We start from the raw sequence: 23,596 nt of genomic DNA, 5'->3' as shown, positions 1-23,596 counted from the left end.
ACTGAATTTGAAAACAAGTTTTAAACTTGTGCACTGTAAAATCTACATATGAAAATGCATGAACCGAAATTAAATAGAGATACCAAATTTAATAACAAATTCAACGGAATTACCGATTTTTATACCACATATACTGCATCGCACGTATAAGTGGCCAGTAGCCACCCAGAAAAGGCAATAAAAAGTAATACAATACCTGAATGGTTTACCGTTCTGTCCAACGCCAACAGTTTCACCACAGCCTCTTCGCATGATGAAAGTACGTTCATCTTATTTCGACCACCTCCCGTAGCTTGAGATTCCTTTTTGTTATACGCAAGCTTATGTTTAACATTTTGGCGGTAATCCGACCAAACCTGAAAGTTGAAGAGCTTCTATGAATACTTAATTATGGTACAAATACAGGATAGGTTTTTTCATTCGGGTGGGTTTAAACCGCTAGGAAGTTATCATAATAAAGGAAAACTTGTTCAATAGTTACTTTTTGCCACCCCTCAACAGTTCTCATGGGAGGGCCCAGACTGTTCAGCTTTTTGCGGATACCGTCCCATATTTCGGTGTAGTTTTGCTTCGAAATGTGCATCACCTCGCAAAACTTTTGGCCCTTGGCTACTGGAGGATGTTCCTCCAACATCGACACAAGCATTTCAAATTGTTTGCGATTTGTAACGCGCACCCTGAAATTAGAACAGTTTTCGTCAAAAAATACAAATTTGATCACAAGAAAAAAAATCTTACTTCTTCACCTCCATGTTTTATGCTTTTTAACACCAGTCGACAAGTCAAAACGTCACGACTCGGAAAGTCACGATGCACCGACAAAAGTCGATATAACTCGAATGTTGGAATAGAGCGAGAGTTCATGTGGGTTCATTCACAGTGACCTTTCTCACTGCATTCGACAGCTGGAATCGCTCTATTAAAGTGAGTCGAATCATCTCCCCTCACTCCATTCGTAGAATAAACACACAGTACTCCGACCAGGAATCGATTTTTGGCAGAGGTTGATCAATCGCGTAAACTTATTTTTAGTCGGTATTTCGCCTTCCTAAAACAATGATTGCTTTGAGAATATGCAGGAACTGCAGGATACAAATACAACTTACCTTAATTCCTAATCTTTCAGCGAAATTCACTTTTTGTTTTGCACAAATCCACAAATAACATTGATTTCTCACAAGTTACTCGATAAATAAACGATACATATCGACGTACTTTGTGAATCATGATTAGGGCGAATTAGTTTTTGTAACCCCAGGTAATATAAAGTATTTCGCTGTATATTGGAATAGTTTTCAAAAAATTGTAGCAATCTGGTATAAAAGAACATTATTAAGTGATTTTTGTGGCAAAATATATATGTTCGTCGAATTTTCGTTGGAAACCAGCGTTGTATTCACAAATTAACATTCGCCTCATTCACAATAAACGACGCTTTACAGAATCTGACATTCTATCAAATGAATACTGCACATAGCTGTTCATTTGCGATAAATGAACTTCTCACGTCGATCGAGTCGACTTTCGGAATCAAGTGAGAAGGTTCATTCGAGAGCTAAGTGACAGTTTTCGATTCCCCTCACCCCATTCGTAGAATAAACACAGTTATGTCTGAAATGATTTTTCATGCCTGATCGCACTGTCGTCTGAATCCGCCTTCGCCTCCCATGTTGTGGGAGACTTTGGTATGGCCGGTTCTCAACCGGGATAGAAGAACTTGAAGTCGGTGTACAGGTGGATCCTCCCATTTCCTGGTATCCCCTTATACCTTCCGGATAAATAAGTCTCGAGATCGCATCCATTCCTTAGTCTACCAGTTCCATATAGTGATTGTGATCCACCGCTTTATGTCGTGGGTCGGGACCTTTCTGGTGTAAAAGTTGGACTGTCTTCGGGATGCCGCCAGGTGGTCGGCTTCCTCATTACATCTGATCCCACAGTGTCCGGGAATCCAGCACCGTTAACCGTTAAATGCTTGTTCGATGAACAACTTATGAGTGTTATGTCTGCTTGTCTGTGCTTTCACCGTGAAGTGACATCCGTAATAAGCCCCTAAACTGCGCTGTGGGAGGAGGAATACCGATTATGGGCTGTGATCCTGTATCACCGACAGCGAAAAACCGCCAGGAATTAGGTTTTTTTTTCAATTAATTTCATTTTATTTTGTCTTCAGTAAAATTACATGTGTTTAACGTACGTACAGTATTACATATACAAAAGAAGGGGGGATCGAGATGTTTTGTTTTTGCTTCTTCTTCTTGTTGTTGTTGATGTTGCTGTTGTTGTTGTTGTTGTCTGCATTGTGTTGCTATGTATTTGAGTGTGAGTGTGTTTCTGCTTCTTACTTCATGTGTGTAAGTTTGTGTGTGTGTGTGTGTTTGTGTAAGTGTGTATGAGTGTATTCTTTTACGTTTGTCTTTCTCATTTTCTTATGTAGTATTGTTCGATTTTCCTCTCTCTCTCTCTCGTTCTATCTTTCGTCTGCGTTTTTTTGTGTATCAGTTTTTATCATGTTGTTTTTTTGAGTTTATTCTTAGCATTGTTTTTTTTGTGATTTGTTCAGTTCTCTACCGGTCGCTTAATAGTTTCTGCTGCAATTATTATTTTTTTCTCAAATGTGTAGTCGTTTTCGGTATCAAACGACTCGTATGTGTCTTTTTTCACCGTTTCTTTTGTATGCGTGTGTGTATTTAAATACTTGGGGATCAACAGCGTGTTGTTGTTGTTGCTGATGTTTCTTTTTCGAGTGCAAGAATTCAAGAGTTCCACCATGTTTTTTTTTTATGAGTTTGTGTGTGATTTTTTTTTTTTGCTCATCTGACTCTTCCTCTTCGCATCCCGCTATGTTTACTTTTGTTTTAATTTATCTGGATGTTTATTTTCACTAAAACTTACTTGTTAATTATTTACTTTTCTTTTTTTGTAATAATTTGTTTATAATGCGTGTTTTCCTTTATTTATAAGTATATTTTTTGTTCATTTTTCAGTTTGTTTTCAGCATTCGACCTGTCAAACTCTCAAAGAAAACTGGATTCGGGGCCCCCCGAATGGGGGACCGCGCGGCGACGAAACACGCATTGGGCTTCCAAATTTACGGGCCGGAACCGAATGGGTTTCTCTGAGTGTGTGTGTGTGTGTAATTGTGTTTGTTTTTGCTGCTGCTGTTGTTGTCTAGGGTATTTTTTTACTTCTTCCGTTAATATTTACATTGAGAGATAAGTGTGTCCGTGTTAGCTAAACTTACGATCAAACTTGTATCTTATTCAATGCGTTTTTTTTTACTTATTCTCCTTCCGTTTCTTTTGTTTATCTTTAATTCTAACCTTTCGGTTTCCTTTTCCTTTTCATTTCATCAGAAGTTTATGTTTTTTTTCCTCTTTCCGTTCTACCCGGAAGTCTCTCGCTTGCACTCTTACACTACTAAATAATTTCTTACTTTTGTGTATTTTTTTTTTTACTTCATTCACATCATGCAGCGATTTTCGCTCCGTCAAAAACGCTGCCCACATATGCATTCACACTCACACCACTCAGTATCAGGATCTATTAACTTAACATTAAATTAATCATTAGTTATTCAGTAATAAAAAAAATAAAGAAAATTCTATCAGCAAAAAATAAATCGTCAGAAAATATATTTTTAAGAGATTTCTCGTCTCAGGAAAATAATAACTAACCATAGTAATCATTTGTTTAATATGAAAGAAAAATTGAAAACCACGTTCAATAGCGATTTTTCTCTTTTTGCTTAATTATTGTTTTACTATGAATTAACTTCTCGCATCTCAGCATCATCATCATCATCATAATCTACTAACCAGTTGTTTTGTTTGTTTTTGTTTACTTTTCTTCTTTCTATCAGCTAATGAACTAATCTCTGGGCGCTAATCTAGTACATCATTTTTTGTTTTTTGTTTATTTTTTTTCCTCAATCCGAAGACGCTCGCACACACACACATCCAAAAGTTGCCGCATTCGTGCCAAAAAAAAATGTCATCACTCACACTATCTCAAACGAAAAAAAAACTTGCTCTAAATAACAAAAAAGATGGACTGTTTGTGACCTAAAAACTACATCAACGTATGTAAAAATGGAAAAGAGAAAAATGTTTGTTGATTTGCGACAGAAATAAAGTGAAGATCATGCACGAGGATGACGCGATTTCGTTTGTTTTGATTTGTGTCTTGTTGTTGTTGTTGTTGTGTCAAATGAATGTCACACAGTAGAAGCAAAAAGCAAAAAAAAAAATGTCGATGGGATGATCGTTTGACGACGGCCAAAAATAGTGATCTTTATGGGACAACCATCGATAAACTGGGACCTGACGGTGCATAGCCACGAACGTACTGAAGAACTGGGTAAGAAGAATTCAAACGAGAAAAATGGCGCCGGCTCCGTAAAGCATACGCCCATTGAGCCCAACTTGTGAAGATGCAGCGAAACATTTGTCATGGGAATGCCGCAGAAGGTTTGTGTTTCTTCCAATGATCCGAAGGAGAAAAATAAGAAAAACCGATCCTAATACGAGCACAATGTTGAGAAAATCAAATGATGATAAATATTTTTTTGAGAATAAAGAAAAAATAATGTAATTATTGTTAGAGTTCAAGAATGAAAATAAATCCGCTTGTCAAAACTTCGAGAAACATTCTCATATTATACCAATTTGAATATAATTATACAACAGATGCTTTCAATAAGCCATCCATCGCTTTTGCGCTTTCTCTCTCTCTCTCTCTTTCATTCAACCGTTCCTCTCTCATCATCTTCATCATCATCAGTTCCGAAGACTCTCTAAATTTTTCTCTCTGATGGTGGTTGTTGTTTTCAATCTTTCCCCACTTTGTATTGAGAAATATTTCCTTAGCTTGCATTTGTTGTCCTGATGTTTGCAAAATGTAAAACCTTTTCTGCTCGTTTATTTTCCAGGTTATGTTCTTGAATCGAATTCTGTACTGCTCTGTCTGTGTTGTGTGTGATCTATGCGTTCCCAAAAGCTCTCTCGCGAGAAAGCTTCGTCTACCCATTCCCAATCATCGTGTGAATGTGGTGGTTGTGAAAATTACTGCTGCTAGAGGTGAAAGTGTCCTCTTTTGAAAAAATGTATCTGCGCTTATGTGGTTTCCTAACTGCTATTATTTTTTTCTGTTTTCTTGTGAGAAGATGCAACCCCAACAAATCTTGGTATCCCGCTACCAAATTACCTCACAATGTAGCTCATCCTGACGCTCTAAGGAACCGTCGTCGTCGTCGTCGTCCACCACCTTGCTTGCAACTGGATTACCACTTGCAAAGAAAAGGATTATTGCATTTGCGATTCTGGAAGTGAGGTCCCAAACGACAAATGACCGAACGAGAGTAGATCCGGTCATTCCCCGGTGGTCCGACTCCTCTTATGTTGTTGTTGTTGTTGTTGTAAGTTATGTGGTAGTTGCAGCGGTTGACGATGGTGGTAGGGACGTTCGTTCCGAGCCGGAATCGTCTTGCTCATCACTTTCATCATCTTCTTCTTCTTCTCCTTCATCCTCATCGACATTGTTCTGCTGCGAATGCGAATTCTTGCGCTCTTCTGCTTCTACTTGTGGTTTCTTCTGTTGCAGCTGCTGCCGCCGATGATTGATCAAACTGGTGAGCAGAGAAGAGTGCCCTCCTTGTGGTTGCTGCTGTTGCAGTTGTTGTTGTTGTTGTTGCTGCTGCTGCTGCTGTTGTTGTTGCTGCTGCTGCTGCTGTTGTTGTTGCTGCTGTTGCTGCTGCTGTTGTTGTTGTTGTTGTTGTCGGTTGCTTAATATCATCGTAAGAAAATATTTATAATACAAATCGAAAGCTTGATTTTACTCGTTATCATCCTCGTCGACATCATCATCGTCATCGTCGGCGTGATGTGCCGCCGCCTGGGCTGCCGCTGCTACCGCAGCCTGGGCCGCCAGCTGCTGTTGGACCTGTGCCTGCAGTTGAGCCGCCGCCGCCTGCTGCACGTGCTGTGGCAGGTTCTGGAGGCTGGTTTGCTGCAGTCCACCGAGATTGAGCGGGGTGCCGCCTACACCGCTTTGCTCATTTTTGCACTTCAGCTTGTACTCGGTCATTTCCTGGTGAATGGAAAGGAAGATTCATGGTCGGTTATTGTGGATGGCAAAAGACAATCATTGGATTAGGTTCATATTCTCAATTTTAGGCATATAGTAAAACATGGCAGACTACAGTGGGCTGACCATCCAGTCGGTATGCCGGTAAATGGACAAACAATGTCAGTATTCAGCAAAGAACGCTTGAACTCAGCGCCCAGACACGGATGAGATCCTACTGATATTAAGAAATGGTTTTTTTCCGGGTGCCCAACATGTTTTTCGTGATTTCGTATAAAGGGCCCATTTAAATATTACATAACGCAAGAGGGGGTGGGGGTAGTCTGAAAATGTGTTAACCACCATGTCTTAGGTATAGGAAAAGTGCGTGACAAGGGGGGGGGGGTATTCAAAAATCCCCTTTTTTGCGTTACATAATATTTGAACGGGCCCTAGCTGCTAAATATGGTAAGCAAAAGAATTGATTTCAGCAATTGATATCACTGGAAAAAAGTTACGGAATTACATTTTATGAATTTATTAGGTTTTAAGATTGCAACAAATAGGTAATTATCACATTATATTCCATAATCCAATTTTTGTCGTCCAAATTCTTGGACATGGATGAATTCTAGGATTCTGGCTTTTGATTCATTGAATTATGATGAAAACACCGACAAACCAACATGAATGACCATAGCAAAATCAATCAAATTTCTTACCAGAACACACTACTGACATCTGGCTCCATGTTCGCGGGAAATATTTAGCTAAGCCATGAAACCACATGTAAAATATATGAATTGGTTCGTGTCTGATCTATTCTGAACAAATTATTTTTATCTTGATCAAAAAATCCTATGGTTTTGACAGTTCGGATCACTGCACATTTAAATCGGCCGTTTACGATTTTCGGGCATAAGTCAGAATTAAATGTCGGTTTGTCGGTGATGAGCAGGCCAAATTAACTGAGCGGCATTGTAGAGGAATTCCAGAGATAATAAGTCATTCCGTGGGACAGCAGTAGTCAGCTGATTGGCGTTGACGGAACCGTCGAAAAATTTGCTCTTTCAGCAAATATAGACAGTTTCTTATGGGAATTTTCGGTGGAGTGAAAGGATAGTACAAACACCGACAAACCGACAGAACACTTAATTCTGACTTATGCCCTAAAATCGTAAACGGCCGATTTAAATGTGCAGTGATCCGAACTGTCAAAACCATAGGATTTTTTGATCTAGATAAAAATAATTTGTTCAGACACGAACCAATACATATATTTTACATGCGGTTTCATGGTTTAGCTAAATATTTCCCGCGAACATGGAGCCAGATGTCAGTAGTGTGTTTTGGTCAGAAATTTTATTGGTTTTGCTATGGTCATTCCTGTCGGTTTGTCGGTGGTACAAAGTCCGCCATGTTTCACGCACAGTCTGACGTTTGCTTATTGATTTTCTCATAGGAGTAAAGAGCTACAGAGTCGCCGTCAACGCCATTTTCTTTGTTGTTTACCGTGAAGTTTTGACAGTTCACAGTTGAACTGACAGATCTTTCCCATTGAAAATAGCTTTGAATATATTTACATCTTGCATCGGAAACACGTGATCACTCACACACTCACAGCTAGTGTTTGCATTCCCGGGAAATAAGATTTCCCGGGATTATAAATTTTGATTCCCCAAAATTCCCGGGAAATTTATATTAATTGTAAAATTGCTTTCAATTCGGCTGCAGTTTTACGTTCTCTTCTGTCATGTATATTTTTTTATAAATTGTTGTTTTAATTTGATGTCGATTGAACATATCTAGACTAACAATTGAAATAGGCGGAACAACCAAACATAAACAATGGCTTTAAACACAAAATTCTCGAGAATCAAAACACTCTCACGCAAACTAACAATGCCATTCGATAAAGGAAGTTTGCTCTATCAGTTGTTGGTGTTAGATTGCTAGGATGTGCTTTGATTCTCGAGGAATTTGCGTTTAAAGCTATTGTTTACGTTTGGTTGTTCCGCCTATTTCAATTGTTGATCTAGATATCTTCAGCAGAAATCTTCGAAAAAATTGACTGTGAGTGCCGATAAAACGAACTACTCCATATATCTGCTGACGTCAGCAGACAGTGTGATTGCACTCACACTTGACCATTCCGCCTGAAAGCGTACCGTCATGATACGGTGATATTGATCCTATCTGTCAAATGATTCCATCATTCATTAGATGAGAAAAAAGCGTAGTAAATTCAATTCACTTTAGTGTTTTGCTGCAGCTGAGACACAAAAGTGGTAAGCGAAATAGGAATTAATACATTTCTTGTTATTAATTTAAATTTTACAAATCAGCTACAGATATGGCGGATATTTGGCGATATTTCAAAAAGCTTCCTTCTGACGCGGAAAAAGCACAATGCCATAGGTGTTTGCAAATTCTTAAGTGCAAGGGATCTTCAACGAGCGAACTGCTGCGTCATGCGCAGCAGAAGCACAAAATATCTTGCAAGCGTCAGGTTCAACCATCAGCTGACCAGCTACCTGAACCGTCTTCTTCGAAAGCATCCGCCATTCCATCGATGATGAATTTTGTGAAACGACGATAACTGAATGAAGAAGTACACGGCCAACCAGAACAACTCAGCGACTACATTCAATTGACTCAGCATTTTCTTTCCATACGAAATTTACTCATATTTAGAAAAGAAAAAAACCTGCAGTTACTCATTAGCAATGAGTAACTGCCTAGGGGAAGGACAGCTCCAAGTATCAACATCAATACCGATGGTGGAAATATTAAATATTTTAATAGGGTTACGGTATGTAATGTGGGTCTAGTCCTTTCATTCGGCCTATCACGCAAATAAATAATTAATTAAGGAATATTACACAAAAAATAAGGAAAATATTGATCACTGATGGTTGATAAATGTGTACCACACACAAATCAATTTATATCACAACATTTCAATACATTTTCAGCTCTCGTAAGTAATAAAACTGGTTGAGAATATCACAATGTTCGGAGTTTTTAGCCGCCATGACTTATAAGGTTAAGATGGGAAGGTTGACTGACGATCATCAAATGGCCTGATTATGGCATTTATTGATTGGAATTACCTGATAATACACACTAGACGTAAAACTTACAGTTGCTGTTTGAATATTTTATGTTTATTTTAATTGTTTAACAACGTTTTCACAAGTAAAACATGGACCCAACTTTAGGGACACATTTCTTTTCTATGTTCCTAACTATGGCCCATGAAATTCATTTGACAGCATATAGCAATAAGAGTAACGTCAACAATGTTGTTTTGCATTTGGATGATAAGGAACGAACAGGAAGGGAGATTTTTTCTGCCAAACCTGTATAATGAACATCACAATGTTCTGATTTAGATATTCTGCGGTCAAAAGACGATAAGCGAAATTTTTAATTTTTAAATTGAGTGATTTAATGTAGTTTTCGTAAAATTTTCTCTAAGAAATGTTTTGAGGAATGAAGAGCATTAAGTTAACAGTGATAGTGATAAAAAAAATACATCAGAAAACGTTACCAAGAGCGTTTTTTTGAGGATCAAACAAGATAGGACGAAGTTGCATCCATAAATAGACCCAATTTGGGGACAATAGACCCATATTACATACATTTCCCTCGTGAGTTATTGTCTTAAAAAAAGTAAGTTTTTCAACTTTTCGTGGTTTCTGATAGCAAACGACATGATAAGCATATCTAAGCATACCATTTAGCAGTAGAATATCGTTTGCAGGTAAATTCATTGATGAGTTATGATTAAAAACGTAATCGATGGCTGCATATTAGACCGAGGTTAGGGACGTATAACCTATGTGTGATATTTGCGAATCTTACACTTAGTCTGACAGTTGTTTTTAATTTGTGTTTGGTTTAAAGTAGAAATACTCAGAGGGAGAGATGGGCGGAGAGATTGTTTTGAGCCAAATGAACTGTCAAAATCTGAGCCAATCGAACATTCCAATTAGAATATTTCCGAGGATTTTTTATTCTTACTAGAATAATTTTGAGAGTATTGCAATCGAACAGAAATTCAATCACCTTTATGTTTTGTGTGCTTCTCAAATTCAACTAGTTTTTGGAACCAAAAACAATATTCTAACTCTATTGATTAATTGATCTTCGTTGGTTAATGAATGGCAACAAGAAATGTGCAAAATATTGCGATACAATCAATTATAATTTTGCACGTAAATAGAATCAAAAATAAAAGTCATTTGAAATACTAGCTTCTAGCACGGGTTGCAAGATAATTTAGGAACAAATCCCTGCTGCCGAATTGTATTTTGTTTTCTCCGCCTATCTCTCCCTCTGAGTATTTCTAGTTTAAAGTGTACATTTGACATTCGTATCATTAAAAATGGATTTGACACTAGAGGCAAGTCATTCCTTGATGATCTTGCTGGCCAGGGCCACCAAAATCCGCTCCTTGTTCTCATAAATTTGGCATTCTTTGGCGCACTTCCGTTCCCAGGAAATAGTCATTAATTTCCACGAATTCTTCATCGTCTGCAATCCAATGTTCTGTCCTCCGATGGAACGGGAATCGACTGACTACGGTACCCCTGTAAACGGAGTCCCATAGTGATGGTTCCGTGGTCCTAATACATTCGCCATGAGCTTGCAATTTGGAGAAATTTGCTGCTGGGGGAACTTGCCTCGTCCAGTGCCGTTTTTATCATCAAAAAAGCCGAAAACGATCAGAGCTATCGAAAACAAAAATCTAGGCAAAAATGATGAAACAGAAAGCTGCAGGTAACATAAACAACAACGGTGAAACGTCATTGAGTGTATGCGTTAAAGCTACACTGTTATTTTTTTTTACTTTGTAGCTTTTCACTTGACGGTTAATATCATTAATATTTATACTAAAAACTATAATAACTACCAATATGAGCAATTTTTACACCAAATATTACTTCATATCAAGTTGTACTTCCCCTAGGTAACTGCAAGTTTTTCCAAATATGAGTAAATTTCGTATGGCAAGAAAATGCTCTGAGTCAATTGAATTGAGTCGCTGAGTTGTTCTGGTTGGCCGTGTAGCACGTATGGCGGCCAAAGACGGATTCTCGGTGAATGGCATAACCAACAGTGAATTCCTACGCCAATCGATTACTGCCCGAGGAATGAAACTGCCAACTGGTTCGGGATTTCTATTGCGAAGCTAAGACAAAAACCATGCAGGAGATTCAAAAGCAATTTGCTGAAGGACAATCTTGGTGTGATGATAAATCTTGGTTTGGTTTTGGTCGCTGGATCGCTTCCTGCCGACAAAATTGTGGAAATCGTCAAAAAGGTTCTGGTGGATTTTGGATTCAAACCGAACGTTGTGTTTGAGTCTACAACTGATGTTGCCTCCGTCATGGTCAAGCTTGGAAGGATTTCTGGATTTTGGCATCAATTGTGTTACAATCACGGTCTCCATTTGGCAGTGTGTGATGTTTTGTATAAGAAATGTTCAGAGGAGCTGAAGCAGATGATGGATGTTGAGGAGGATTTTGAGATCGAAAATGGTATCGCGGATACAGGTAACATATGAATTTAGGATGTCGTATTCAGGTACCTAATTTTATGCATTTTAGGGTTGTACAACAGTAATTTTGGCGTTACAGGTCCGAAAAGTCGTGAAAATGTTCCGTAAATCTCCGATTAAGAATGCTCTGCTGCAAGATAAAATAACCAAAACCTTCTAAAAGCCCTTGAACCTCTTGCTGAACGTCAAAACATAAATAGTACCGAAGCCATGATCGAGCGATTTATTAAGTTATGGGAATGTATCAAAGAAGAGCTTGGTCAAGACCATTTTTTGATAAACAAGGACGTTGAAATTATGCGCAATCTGCTTAACACCTTGCAGCCCATAAGACTGGCATCGGAGGCTCTCGGTCGCCGTGATGCAAATCCTCTGACTGCCGAGGGAAGCCTGAGCTTTCTTTTTTTTTCCTTGATTTGTTTTCCGTTGATCTTGTTTTCCGTGCTGAGCACCAATTCTACCGACGCCAGCCAGTGAGGCAGCTCCCACACCTGGACCCTACCTATCGACCCATCAACTCATGAACCGGGGACCAACGGCTTTACTTCCCATCCGAAGGAAGGCGTGATCAGAGATGTTATGCCTCAGAACATCCCGGCGGCGCCGACTGGGATTGAACCCAGGCCTGCTGGGGTGAGAGGTAATCACGCTTACCACTACACCACCGGCGCTGCTCCTGAGCTTTCTTTTCAATAAGCTGAAAAAGTTGGACACTGCAATTTCCAAATGTATCTCCTCAATAGAATTATAGAGAGACGGAACAAAGAGCTTGTGTCCGTTATGATGTTCCTAAATAATAACAATCTGGCATCCAGCACAGAGCTACCAGTTCTGACCAGGACACAAGGTTTCAAGTTCATAAAGGAAGAAGCCAGCAACCTAGTCAAGACATTTCCCAGTCCCAGAGGAATCAACCAGTGAAGACACCGGGAATTCCCGGGATCTCGGGAAATTTTATTTTAAGGTCTGTATCCATATTAGTCCGGACACCTTCAAATCACTGATTGATGAAAAAGGCTATGATTGGTGTTTACATTCCATGTTTAGTGTTCAAGATGGCGATGAATGAAAAACACGTGCGCGAGCGGATTTTGTACGAACGTAATTTCGGAACGTTTGACGTCATTTTCGGAACGGTTGGCGGTAGAGAAGTAAACCGAGATGTGACAAAATCATTGGACGTGCTGATCCTGTCGTGGACCGAAAGGTGAAGAGGATATTGAAGGAAAATCCGAATCTCTCTGTTCGAACGGTGGCTCGTAAAATAGGAATGACACCTGGTTTTCTCTAAAATTCAAAACAGCGTATAAAGTAAAAACAGTTCCAAATCACAGTGACAAACAGAGTTTGACAGAAAAATCAAATCGTCAAATATTTGACTTATGTCCTGGAGGATTTTAAGCAGCAGTATTTCAGGGTGAAGAAAGCATCGAGATTTAAAACAAAAAATATACCTTATTTGGCTAGCAATTTCCACGTGTGGCCGAAAGAGTAAATCTTTCGTCACAACAGCACGATCAACAAGAAGATTTACCATAAAGAGTTCCTACAGCAGCGATTGCTACCCTGATGTGGCATCATGCCATTATGCTAAAACTGTGATGGAGTGGTACGAAGCAAATCAAGCGAATATTGTACCAAAAACCGCAAATCCGCGAAATGGTCCAGAGTTACGTCCAATCGAGAGATATTGGGCTCTGATCAAGCGGAAGCTTTCTGGACAGATACAAGGAATCAAAGATATCAAACACTTGCAACAAATTTGGACAAAGACGGCCACCACGGCTTCTGAGAAGCCTGTACAAACCGAGGTACAAACCCTAATGGATAGAGTTGAGCGCAAAGTTCAAAATTGGTATGCAAGTTCCGAATAACTATGTTTTGACTTCGTGAATTTTTAAATCGCATCCCATGAATCTGAAATAATCAGCTACAATTGAAATAGGGGAAATGTCTCTAATGTTGGCCTGTGGATCTAAGATTGGGCCCATCGCTAAAAATCTGTTATTTAACAATTTTATCTGGATGAACGTTACTAACGGATATTTTTGGTTGCTATTGAAAATTTAGTCAATTGCTGAATTTATGTATGGGCCCAAATTAGGGACACACTTAGGCCGACATTACCTGCATTTTCCCTATAATTATTTGCCGAGATGGGCACCACCGAGCAGCTCGGCATTTTATTTTGCTGGATCTCAATGAAAAGCTTGCCGATCTCGGAAAAAAAATCTAAATGTGTAAGTTTCGGTGTGTCCGGATTATAGTGGATACAGACCTTTCGTTTCCCGGGAAAATTGGAAACCCTACTCACAGATTTCTAGCTGTCAGGTCAACTGCAAAATGTCTCATGGATCACCTTATTCCAAAAGGATTCGGGGAGAATTTTGATAAGTATTTCAAGACAATTGTATGGAGAAATAAAGGTGTATGTCAAGTTAGATCTAAAGAGACAATTGTGTTCTTTAGGGGTAATGAGGTAATTGCATATTGTGGTAGCGATCACTGCTGTCAGAAATAGTGATTTTAGTGACCATGTTGAATAAATACTAACTTCAAAAATCTGGGAAATCGGGAATCCTAAAAAAAATGTATTTCCTTAAAATACCTGGAAGTCTCAAAGAATTAAAAAAAAACTTACTAAGTTTGTTTTAAAGAAAACAATGAATTTTAAAATACAACCATTTAATTTTTCTCGTTATTCTCATTCACACTTTGAACTTTAAAGATTCACAAAGGATTAATCTTCAGTAGGAAATAATTTGTTTTGGTTTCTGAAGACACTGTCCTTTTGTGAAGTTTCCGAAGTTTTTCTAAATTTAGGGAACTTTTATGCTCCCTGAATTTTCATGGAATTAGAACGAAATAATTATTATAGTCCTGTGATTTTCACTGAAGTTCAAAAGATTTTTCTGAAGTTCATAAAACTTCCCTTAAATTATCGGCACTAATTTAAAACTTCTTCACTAATCTAAACTTTCCTGGTTAGGCACCGATTACTGAATTTCTTAAAAGTTCTCTAGACTACCCTGAAGTTTTCAGTATTTTTTTAAGAACCAGCAACTTTACTGAAATTAATTAATGTTCATTGAAGTTTCGAAAATGTTCCTCAAGTATTATTACTATTATTAACCCTCGCTTTTCCCTGAACTTATCTATGCTTACCTGAAGTTTTCTAAATTTGTTTAATAATTAAGCAAATTTTCTGATATATATATTCATAATTCCATGACGCTTCTGACGTTTTAGGATCAATCATAGAATTCTTGGAATACCCTATAATTCCTTGCAAGTCACTGCAAATTTGCTTAAGTTAATGGGATTATTCTGAAGCAATCTGATCGTCCTCGAAGTACTCGGAAATTCGCTGAATATCATTAAACTATATAAAAATATCTAAATTGAGTTCTCTGGAATTTCTTGAACGTATCGGTGCTTGCAAAAAGTTCTCGCTTTTTTATTAATGGAATTTCGTTGATGTTCTCTTATCAACTTAGCTAAATTTTCGATTTTTTTTTTAAGTTCTTGAAATCTCCATGATATAACACCCTTAAAATACTCTCACGTTTTCCGGATGTTCATAAAATTTCCAAGATTTCTCTCGGAGCTTTGCTGAAGTTTTCGGAAATTCACCGAGTTTCTCGAAACTTTTTTGAGGTTTCAAATATTTTCTTGCAATTATTTGAAGTGCCCTTTGATTCTCTGCCATGTCTTGATGTTCTCGAAGCTTCCATAAAGCTCTTAGTTTTATTGAAGATCTCGGTTCTGCTCGAAAATAAATAGAATTTCCGTGTTTACCTTCAAATTTCCCTGAAATTCTCTGGACTTCTGTGAAGTTTCATAAATTCTCTGAAGGTCTGTGTACTTCCCTGAAATTCGCGGAACATCTTAAGGGTTCTCGATTTGTTTTTCAGCACATCATGGAACTATCTTGAATTTATCTAAATTTACGATTATGGATTTTTAATCTATCTAGCTTTTCTTTGGTGCTTAGAACTTCTTAAAAATTTGTACAATACCCCTAAAGTTTTCTAAATTTGTCAAGTTCGCTTGACACCTGTGAAGTTCTCTTCATAAAAGTTCCTGAACAGTCTCGGATGCTAAAAGAACCGCTTTGAGGTTCTTATAGCTTCCAGTAAGTTTCTCATATTTTCAGCGTGTAAACTCCCCTTATGTTCTTGCAGTTTATTTATAGAGCTTCACTGAAATTCTCAGCATTTCCTTTCATTCCTCAGAACTTCTCCAAAGTCCCTACAGTTGTTGTAAAGTTAATAGGACTGCATTGAAGATCTCTAATCTATCATCAAGTTAATTGCGAACTTAAAATAAATCTTTTTTTTTTTACTTAATTCAGCCACTTTGAATATTTTCAATATCTTCAACTTGTACATGGAATACGAAACTTCAAGACATTGAATATTTTTAGATCTGGGACTTACTTACTTGGAAAACTCAAGTAATTTTATCCAGAAAAATGAGTAGACATCCTGTATATAGTGAAAGACGATTAAACGTCACAACGTAAAGAATAGTAAATCTTGAAATAAATTCACGCTAATAAAGTTGAAAATAGTGACCTATTACAAGAAAAAGTGACTTTAGTGACTTGGCCTTAAAAAATAGACTTTTTAGTGACTGACTTGAAAAGTGACGAAGTCACTAAAAAGTGACTCGCTATATTCGTAATCTGCATGCCAAATGGAACAGAAATCGAAAATTTTATCAATTTTGGTACACTGAAACTATTTTAAATAAGTGCGATTACATAGGAAAAAATCACCAGTTGAGAGCCAGTTGTCAATTTGTTAGTTTAGTGTCAAATAGTGAAGTTATAATTTTATGGAGTTTTGAGCAAAGCTCAATGCCCCGCTCCCGTCTGGTCTGTGAACCTACCTCCCTCAGGACACTTTGCCAAAGTTTGAGACTCCGGAGTGACTTAAGTTTTTTTTTTAATGATATTCAATCCCACTTTCAGGAAAATTAAGTTGTCAAGTGCTTCACTTCTTAAAAATAAATATAATCGATGAAAAAAGGACATATGGTTAACACATTAACAGATTTTATGTTTGATTTGGTTTATGTATGATCACAACACTCTCAATCTTGAATTGTTGAACTGTTATATATTACAGCCATTCCATAGCAAAACGATATAGTGGTTCTCAGAATCTCGTAAAAAGTTGGTAGTTTTGTTCCTTATCGCATAATATTATACCCTTTTTTTAAGTGTGACCATTTCCATGTTAGGGTGGTCAAAAAAATCGTTTTTTTCAAGAATGCAAGCGTAACTATTCAAATCGACGTATCTGCTTTTGTAAACAATCACTTCAATCGACGATTTGTTTTAACTCCCAACTCACCCACGCAAACAAACACCATCATCAGGTAGGGGAATCTTTCTCCTACTAGCTGGTGATGTTAGTTTCTGTGAGTGAGCTAGAAGTTGTCACAAATCGTCGATTGAAGTGATTGTTTACAAAATCAGATACGTCGATTTGAATAGTTACGCTTATGACTTTCTTAAAAAAATATAACTTTTGAACCAATAAGCCGATTTAAAAGATTAAAATATCAAATGAAAGGTAATTAAAAATTTAAAAAAAATGTAATCATATAAAAAAGGCTTTTTTACACATTCTATCACAAAATCAACGATGTTTATATTTTTTTTTTTTGTTTTTGAGTTATATTTTTTTTTTTTTAAGTTATCAAGTTTTGGGTTTTCGCTCAATACTCCTATGCGTCTCCATCGATTTATAGCTACTATAACATGTTCACGACATTTGATATTTTGATCTTTGAAATCGACCTAGTGGTTCAAAAGTTATGAATTTTTGAAAAAAAAAAGTCATTTTTGAAAAATATCGATTTTTTGACCACCCTACTAACATGGAATTGGTCACCCTGATGACAAAAAAAATACGGGTCATATATTTTGCGATAAGGAACAAAACAACAATTTTTTACGAACTTCTGATAACTACCGAAGTTTTCATAGCTATTTAGCTTTGTGTATTTTAAAGTCAGGTTAATATGGCCACTGAATTTTGGAACTGAAAAACCTGATAAATAAACATCGTTGTTTAGCTCAAATAATGATAATAGTCTATATCTATGGATAGGAATCTTCTGAGAGAATTCCCAACTATCCGAAGACCCTGTCCATCTGACATGGTGACCAGTAAATTACGATTACGAGTTTTGGTAATCTTTCCGGCTGTCTTCATCCAGGAAAAATCCGCTGTCAAAGTAATGGCCAATTTAATCAAGTGATCTCTTCAGCTCAATCTCATTCAAGTATATGCTTAATTTAAAAATGTATATCGCACAACCGAAAAAGTTACCAAAATTTGAACTACCTTGAACAAGTTTACTCAGAACTCTTTATGAAATGTTCGTAAATAACGTTTAGAATCATTTCCTTTCACGTAATTTTGAGATTATCTCTGAGAGTCCCTTGAACTTTTATTTATAATATTTCAGAACATTCAAAAAAATCGAGGAATTCATCATAAGATTCGCTTTAAAAACATTCACTTAGCTTCTTTTCATAATTATATTTAAACTTATCCTGAATTCTGCTCAACATATCCATGCAGTTAACGTCATAGTTGTCTTACAATTCTGCTCATAATTATCCTGGGGCTCTCCTCTCAACTCTTCTGAAAATTCACTTGGAATTCGTCTTAGAGAAAACATGAAGCATATGACTGAAAGTCTCGTTAATAAATATAATTTAATCTTTTCCTTAGAATTATCTAGAAAGCCTTCACAATCGTCATGAAATGTCCCCCCTACCTACGCTGAACTCATACAATTGACTTGGAGTCCTAGTCAAATCTCTCTTAGAGTTCTTCAAAAGAAGCTCTTGGTATTTTTGTATGAAATAGGGGGAAGAGGGGTAATGTGACCACCCGCTTAAAAACCAACTTATTGAACATATTTTACAAATAATCTGTTGCAGGTGCTTGAAGCCTACTACAACTATCCATTTAATTTAAGTCTAACAACATACTTTTCTCTAGAGCAAATATTCGAAAAAATGTTAGACTAGCTCAAAATGCCAAAACTGTTAAAAGATTTCTGAATCAGAAAATAAGGTCTATCAGTAGTTTCTTATAACTTATCGTTGATATTCCTTCAGCAGCTTTATAAATGGTTATTGATTTCTTATATGACACGATGTTTTTCTAGATTTTAATAAACATTAAAGATTTTCTTACCAAAATATTACTTAAGTCTATTCGAGGCAATATTTGCCTCACCATTCGACAACTCTCCACAAGCCTCATTTCGCATTTTCATCATAATTCTCTAGCCAATGCTTCGGATAATTGCTATGAAGTCTGCACAAATTCCCCGAACTTCGCTGAAATTCCTGAAAATTTGCAGAACATCTCTGTAGTTCGCAGATATTTTCTGAAGACTGCAGCAATTCCTATAAGATCGTAAGTTTGCAGAACTTCCTTGAAGTTCACAAACATAAATTCCTTGAAATTTGCAGAAGATCTTTGCAGCTCACTAAAATTCGGTAAAGTTTGCAGAACATCCCGGAGGTTTGCAGATCATCTCTGAAGTTCACAGAAATTCTCTGAAGTTTGAAAAAAATTCTTGAAGGTCTCATAAATTCCCTGAAGTTCTCAGAAATCATCTGAAGTTCGCAAAATTGCCACAAGATCCCTGAAGTTCCCTAAAGATCGCAGAAATTTTGTAGAAATTCCCTGAAGTTTGCAAAGCATCTTTAAATTTCTCAGAACTTCTCTGCAGTTCGAAGAACTTTTCTGAAGTTCACAGATTTTTTTGAAATTCACAGAAATTCTCGAAAGTTTACAGAGCATCCTTCAAGTTTGCAGAACACCTCTCAAATTTGCAGAAATTTTCTAAAGGTCGCAGGAATTCCTCGAAGTTCGTTAGTTTGCAGAAATCAACGGAAGTTCGCAGAAATTCCCTAAATTCTCTGCAGTTCGCAGAACTTCTCTGATGACCACAGTAATTTTTTGAAGTTCATAGACATTCCCTGAAGATTGCAGCAGTTCTTCTATGTTCGTAAGTTAGCAGAAATTCAACACATTTGTTTTTTTCACAGAAATTCCTTGAAATTTGTAGTTTGTATTTGCAGAAATTTCTTGAAGTTCACAGAATTTCTGTGGAGTTCGCAAAAATTGCCTCAAGTTCCCTGAAGTTTACTGAAATTAATTGAAGTTTGCATAAATTCTATGAAGTCTACAGAAGGTTCATCAGAGGCTGGTTCATCTCTTCGTCTACAGAAGGTCACATAAATTCCCAGAACTTTGCAGAGCATCTCTGAAGTTCGTTATTTTCCAGAAATCCTCTGAAGTTCGTAGATATTGTAGAACTTCTCTGCACTTTGTAGAAATTTTATGAGAATTACAGAAATTCCCAGATGTTCACAGGGATTTTATTCTACAATTGCCCAAAATTCACCCAGATTCCCGAAAGTTTGCAAAACAATTCAGACATTTTTCAGAAGTTTGCAGAACGTCCCTATGTTCACAGAATACAAAATAATTTCCCAGGAATTCCCTGACAATTGCAAAGATTCTATTAAGTTCACAAAAAGTCGTTGCATTTTGCAGAGCACCACCCCGAAGGTTTGCAGATCATCTCTGAAGTTTGCAGAAATTTCTTGAAGATCTCAGCAATTCCCTGAAGTTATCAAAAATGCTCTTAAGTTCGCAGAAATTGACACAAGTGCGTAGAAATACTTGGATTTTTGTAGAAATTCCCTGAAGTCCGTAGAAATTCTTTTATTTCTGTAGAAATTTGCTGAAGTTCGCCTGAACTTCTCTGCTGTTCACACTTCCCTGAACTTCACAGAAATTTGCAGAAATTCCAGGAAGCTTGCAAAGCATCCTCCAACTTTGCAGAACATCTAATAATTCCCAGGAAGCACGCAGATTTTTTTTTTCTGAGTTCGCAGAAATTCCCTAAAATTTGCTGAAACTCTCTGAAGTTTGTGGAATTGCCACAAGCTCCCAGAAGTTCGCCGAAATTCTTTGAATTTTGCAGAAATTTGCTTAAGTTCGCCTAAATTCCCTAAATTTTTCAGAACTCTCTACAGTTTGCAGAACTTCCCTGAAGTTTACAATTTTTTTTGTTGAAGTGCACATAAATTCCCGGAAGTTTGCAGAAATTCTATGAACTCTGCAGAAATTCCCAAAAGTTTTCAGAGCATCCGTCATGTTCACAGAAGATCTCTGAAGTTCGCAGAAACTTTTTGAAGTTCGAAGCAATTCTTCGATGTTCGTTATTTTTCAGAAATCCCCTAAAGTTCGCAGAAATTCCCTAAATTTTGTAGAACTTCTCTGCAGGTTGCAGAACTTCCCTAAAGATCACAGAACTTCCCTGAAGTTCACAGAAATATGCAGAAATTCCCGGAAGCCAACAGATTTTTTTTTAGTTCACATAAATTCCCTGAAATTTGATGCAACTCTCTGAAGTTTGTGGAATTGCCACAAGCTCCCTGAAATTCTTTGAATTTTGAAGAAATTTGCTGAAGTTTGCCTAAATTCCCTAAGTTTCTCAGAACGCTCTGAAGTTTACAGAATTTTTTTGAAGTTCACAGAAATTCCCGGAAGTTTGCAGAAATTCTATGAACTCTGCAGAAATTCCCTTAAATTCGCAGAAATTCCCAGAAGTTTGCAGAGCATCCGTCAAGTTCACAGAACGTCTCTGAAGTTTGCAGTATTTTTATGAAATTCGCAGCATCAAAGTTCGTAATTTTGCAGAAAACCCCTGAGGTTAGCAGAAATTCCCTAAATTGTGTAGAACTTTTCTGCAGTGCGCAGAACCTGCCTGAACATCACAGAACTTCCCTGAAGTTCACAGAAATTTGCAGAAATTCCTGGAGGCTTGCAGAATATCCTTCAACTCATGATTCCCAGGAATTTTGTGCAGTTCACAGAAATTCCCTGAAATTTGCAGAAATTCTCTGAAGTTTGTGAAATTGCCACAAGCTCCCTGAAGTTTGCAGAAATTCTATGAACTCTACAGAAATTCCCTGAAATCCACAGAAATTCACAAATGTTTGCAGAGCATCCGCCAAGTTCACAGAACATCTCTGAAGTTCGCAGAATCAAAGTTCGTAATTTTTCAGAAATCCCCTAAGTTTTGTAGAACTTCTCGGCAGTTCGCAGAACTTCCTTAAAAATCACAGAACTTCCCTGAAGTTTATACAAATTTTCAGAAATTCCCAGATGTTCGCAGAGCGTCTTTCAAATTTACAGAACATCTCATAGTTCGCAGACATTCTATGAAGTCTGCAGAAATTCCCCAGTTTCTCTGAAATTTCCGGAAGTTTGCACATCTCTGAAGTTCGCAGCAATGACTCGAAGTTCTTAAGCTTTAAGAACTTCCCTGAAGTTAACAGAACAAATATAACTTCACAGAAATTCTTTGAAGTTGGCAAAAATTTGCTGAAGTTTGCAGAGCACCCTGGAAGTTGGCCGTCATCTCTGAAGTTCACAGAAGTTCTTTAATGTTTGCAGAAATTTCTTGCAGATCTCAGAAATTCCCTTAAATTCTCAAAAATTCAATGAAGTTCGCGAAATTGTCACAAGTTCCCTGAAGATCGCAGAAATTCTTTATTGTTTTCAGAAATTGGTTGAACTTGCCTATATTTCTCAGAACTGCTCTGCAGTTCTCAGAACTTCCAGGAGGTTCACACAGAAGAAATTACCTGAAATTTGCGGAAGTTTACAGAGCATCCTTCAAGTTTGCAGAACATCTCTCAAATTCACAGAAAGTCTCTGAAGTTAACGGAAATATCTTGAAGTTCTCAGAAATTCTGTGAAGTTCGCAGCAATTGCATCAAGTTCCCTGGAGTTCGCAGAAATTTCCCGAAGTTCGCAGATATCTCCTGAAGTTAGCAGAAATTCCCTGAACTTCCCCCTTCCAAGTTAAATTCTTCTATTTTGCATTATTCCTTTCATAAATATGACTGTATCATGTGAAATCACGTTTTGAATAAGCTGCTTTGGTAAGACTGAAAAAATATAGCCTTAAATAGGCTTCTCTGACGTTTGTGAATTGCACAAGTATTAGTGCAGAACTTTGGATAAATTCAAAGCTTTTCTTGTACTAATACTGTAATTTACCCAAAATTCTACACTAATACTTGTGCATTTCACAAACGTCAAAGAAGTCTATAGGCAGTACTTCTGAAATTTAATTTATTGTACAGAAAATAATTGTTTCTGTTGCTAAAACTGTTCATTGTTGATCCTTCATAAAGCCTGAAGAGAACATAATATTCTTAACCGTTGTTTACAAGGTTACTCAAATCAACCCGACAGGGTGCTCATTTTACCCCAACGCACAGTGGTCCAGAATACAGATTTAGGTGGAAGGATATGTTTTGAACCTGAAATTGAAACTTTAGACTAAAAGTCTCTTCTACAAAGTTGTTCCTTATAGTTAGGCCCTCATTTTTATGACAATGAATTCTAGGGTGGTTCTTATTCTCATTGAAATCAAAAATCTAACTTTTTTGTTTGAAGAAATTAAGGTATATATTCTTCGGCAAAGTTATAGCTGAGCTAATTTCAAGCAACTTTGCAAAATATAACTTTTTTGTATCTCTTAAATTGATCGCTTTAGAACTATTTTCTTGAATTGAGTTAGAGTGTCCCTAAAAACAGTAGTTTTGCTCAAGTTTTCTTATTTAAAATTTCTCAGCAAAGGTGATTTGTCATCGAAATTTACGAGGTTTCCCGGTTTTTCCCGGTGATTTCGAATTCATGGTTTTTCCCGGTTTTCCCAAATTTCCCGGTTCATTGGTCACCCTGATCTGACTAACTTTACCGAAGATTGCAACTTGGCATTGCACTTAAACAAATGTATGCAATCAGCTTGACATGCGTTACCCGTCCCAGATTTGGGTGCAAAGTTTAAGGAGTTAACTTCCCTGACTTTTTCCTAAGCCATCTTCCGAATAAATCTTCACAT

At 37.2% G+C, this 23,596-nt stretch overlaps 1 protein-coding gene across 3 annotated transcripts in view; it reads right to left on the bottom strand.

Moving 5' to 3' along the window:
- Positions 1-2,130: 2,130 nt before the first annotated feature.
- The window catches only part of Dsp1 (Dorsal switch protein 1), a 128,315-nt gene continuing 106,849 nt past the window's right edge, over positions 2,131-23,596 (bottom strand). For all 3 annotated transcript variants that reach the window (XM_065233103.1, XM_065233102.1, XM_065233104.1), the window contains exon 6: positions 2,131-6,087. In XM_065233103.1, coding sequence (XP_065089175.1) covers positions 5,833-6,087 — 255 coding nt within the window. In that variant the 3' untranslated portion in view covers positions 2,131-5,832. The remainder of the gene's footprint in view (positions 6,088-23,596) is intronic.

This window comes from Ochlerotatus camptorhynchus, unplaced genomic scaffold (genome assembly GCF_037179485.1).
Source record: "Ochlerotatus camptorhynchus isolate MF236.1 unplaced genomic scaffold, CSIRO-AGI_Acam_v1.1 ptg000389l, whole genome shotgun sequence".
In the NCBI taxonomy this organism is placed as follows: Eukaryota; Metazoa; Arthropoda; class Insecta; order Diptera; family Culicidae; genus Ochlerotatus; species Ochlerotatus camptorhynchus.
Note: the sequence above shows the minus strand (reverse complement) of the source record. Positions and strands in the feature narration are given on the sequence as shown.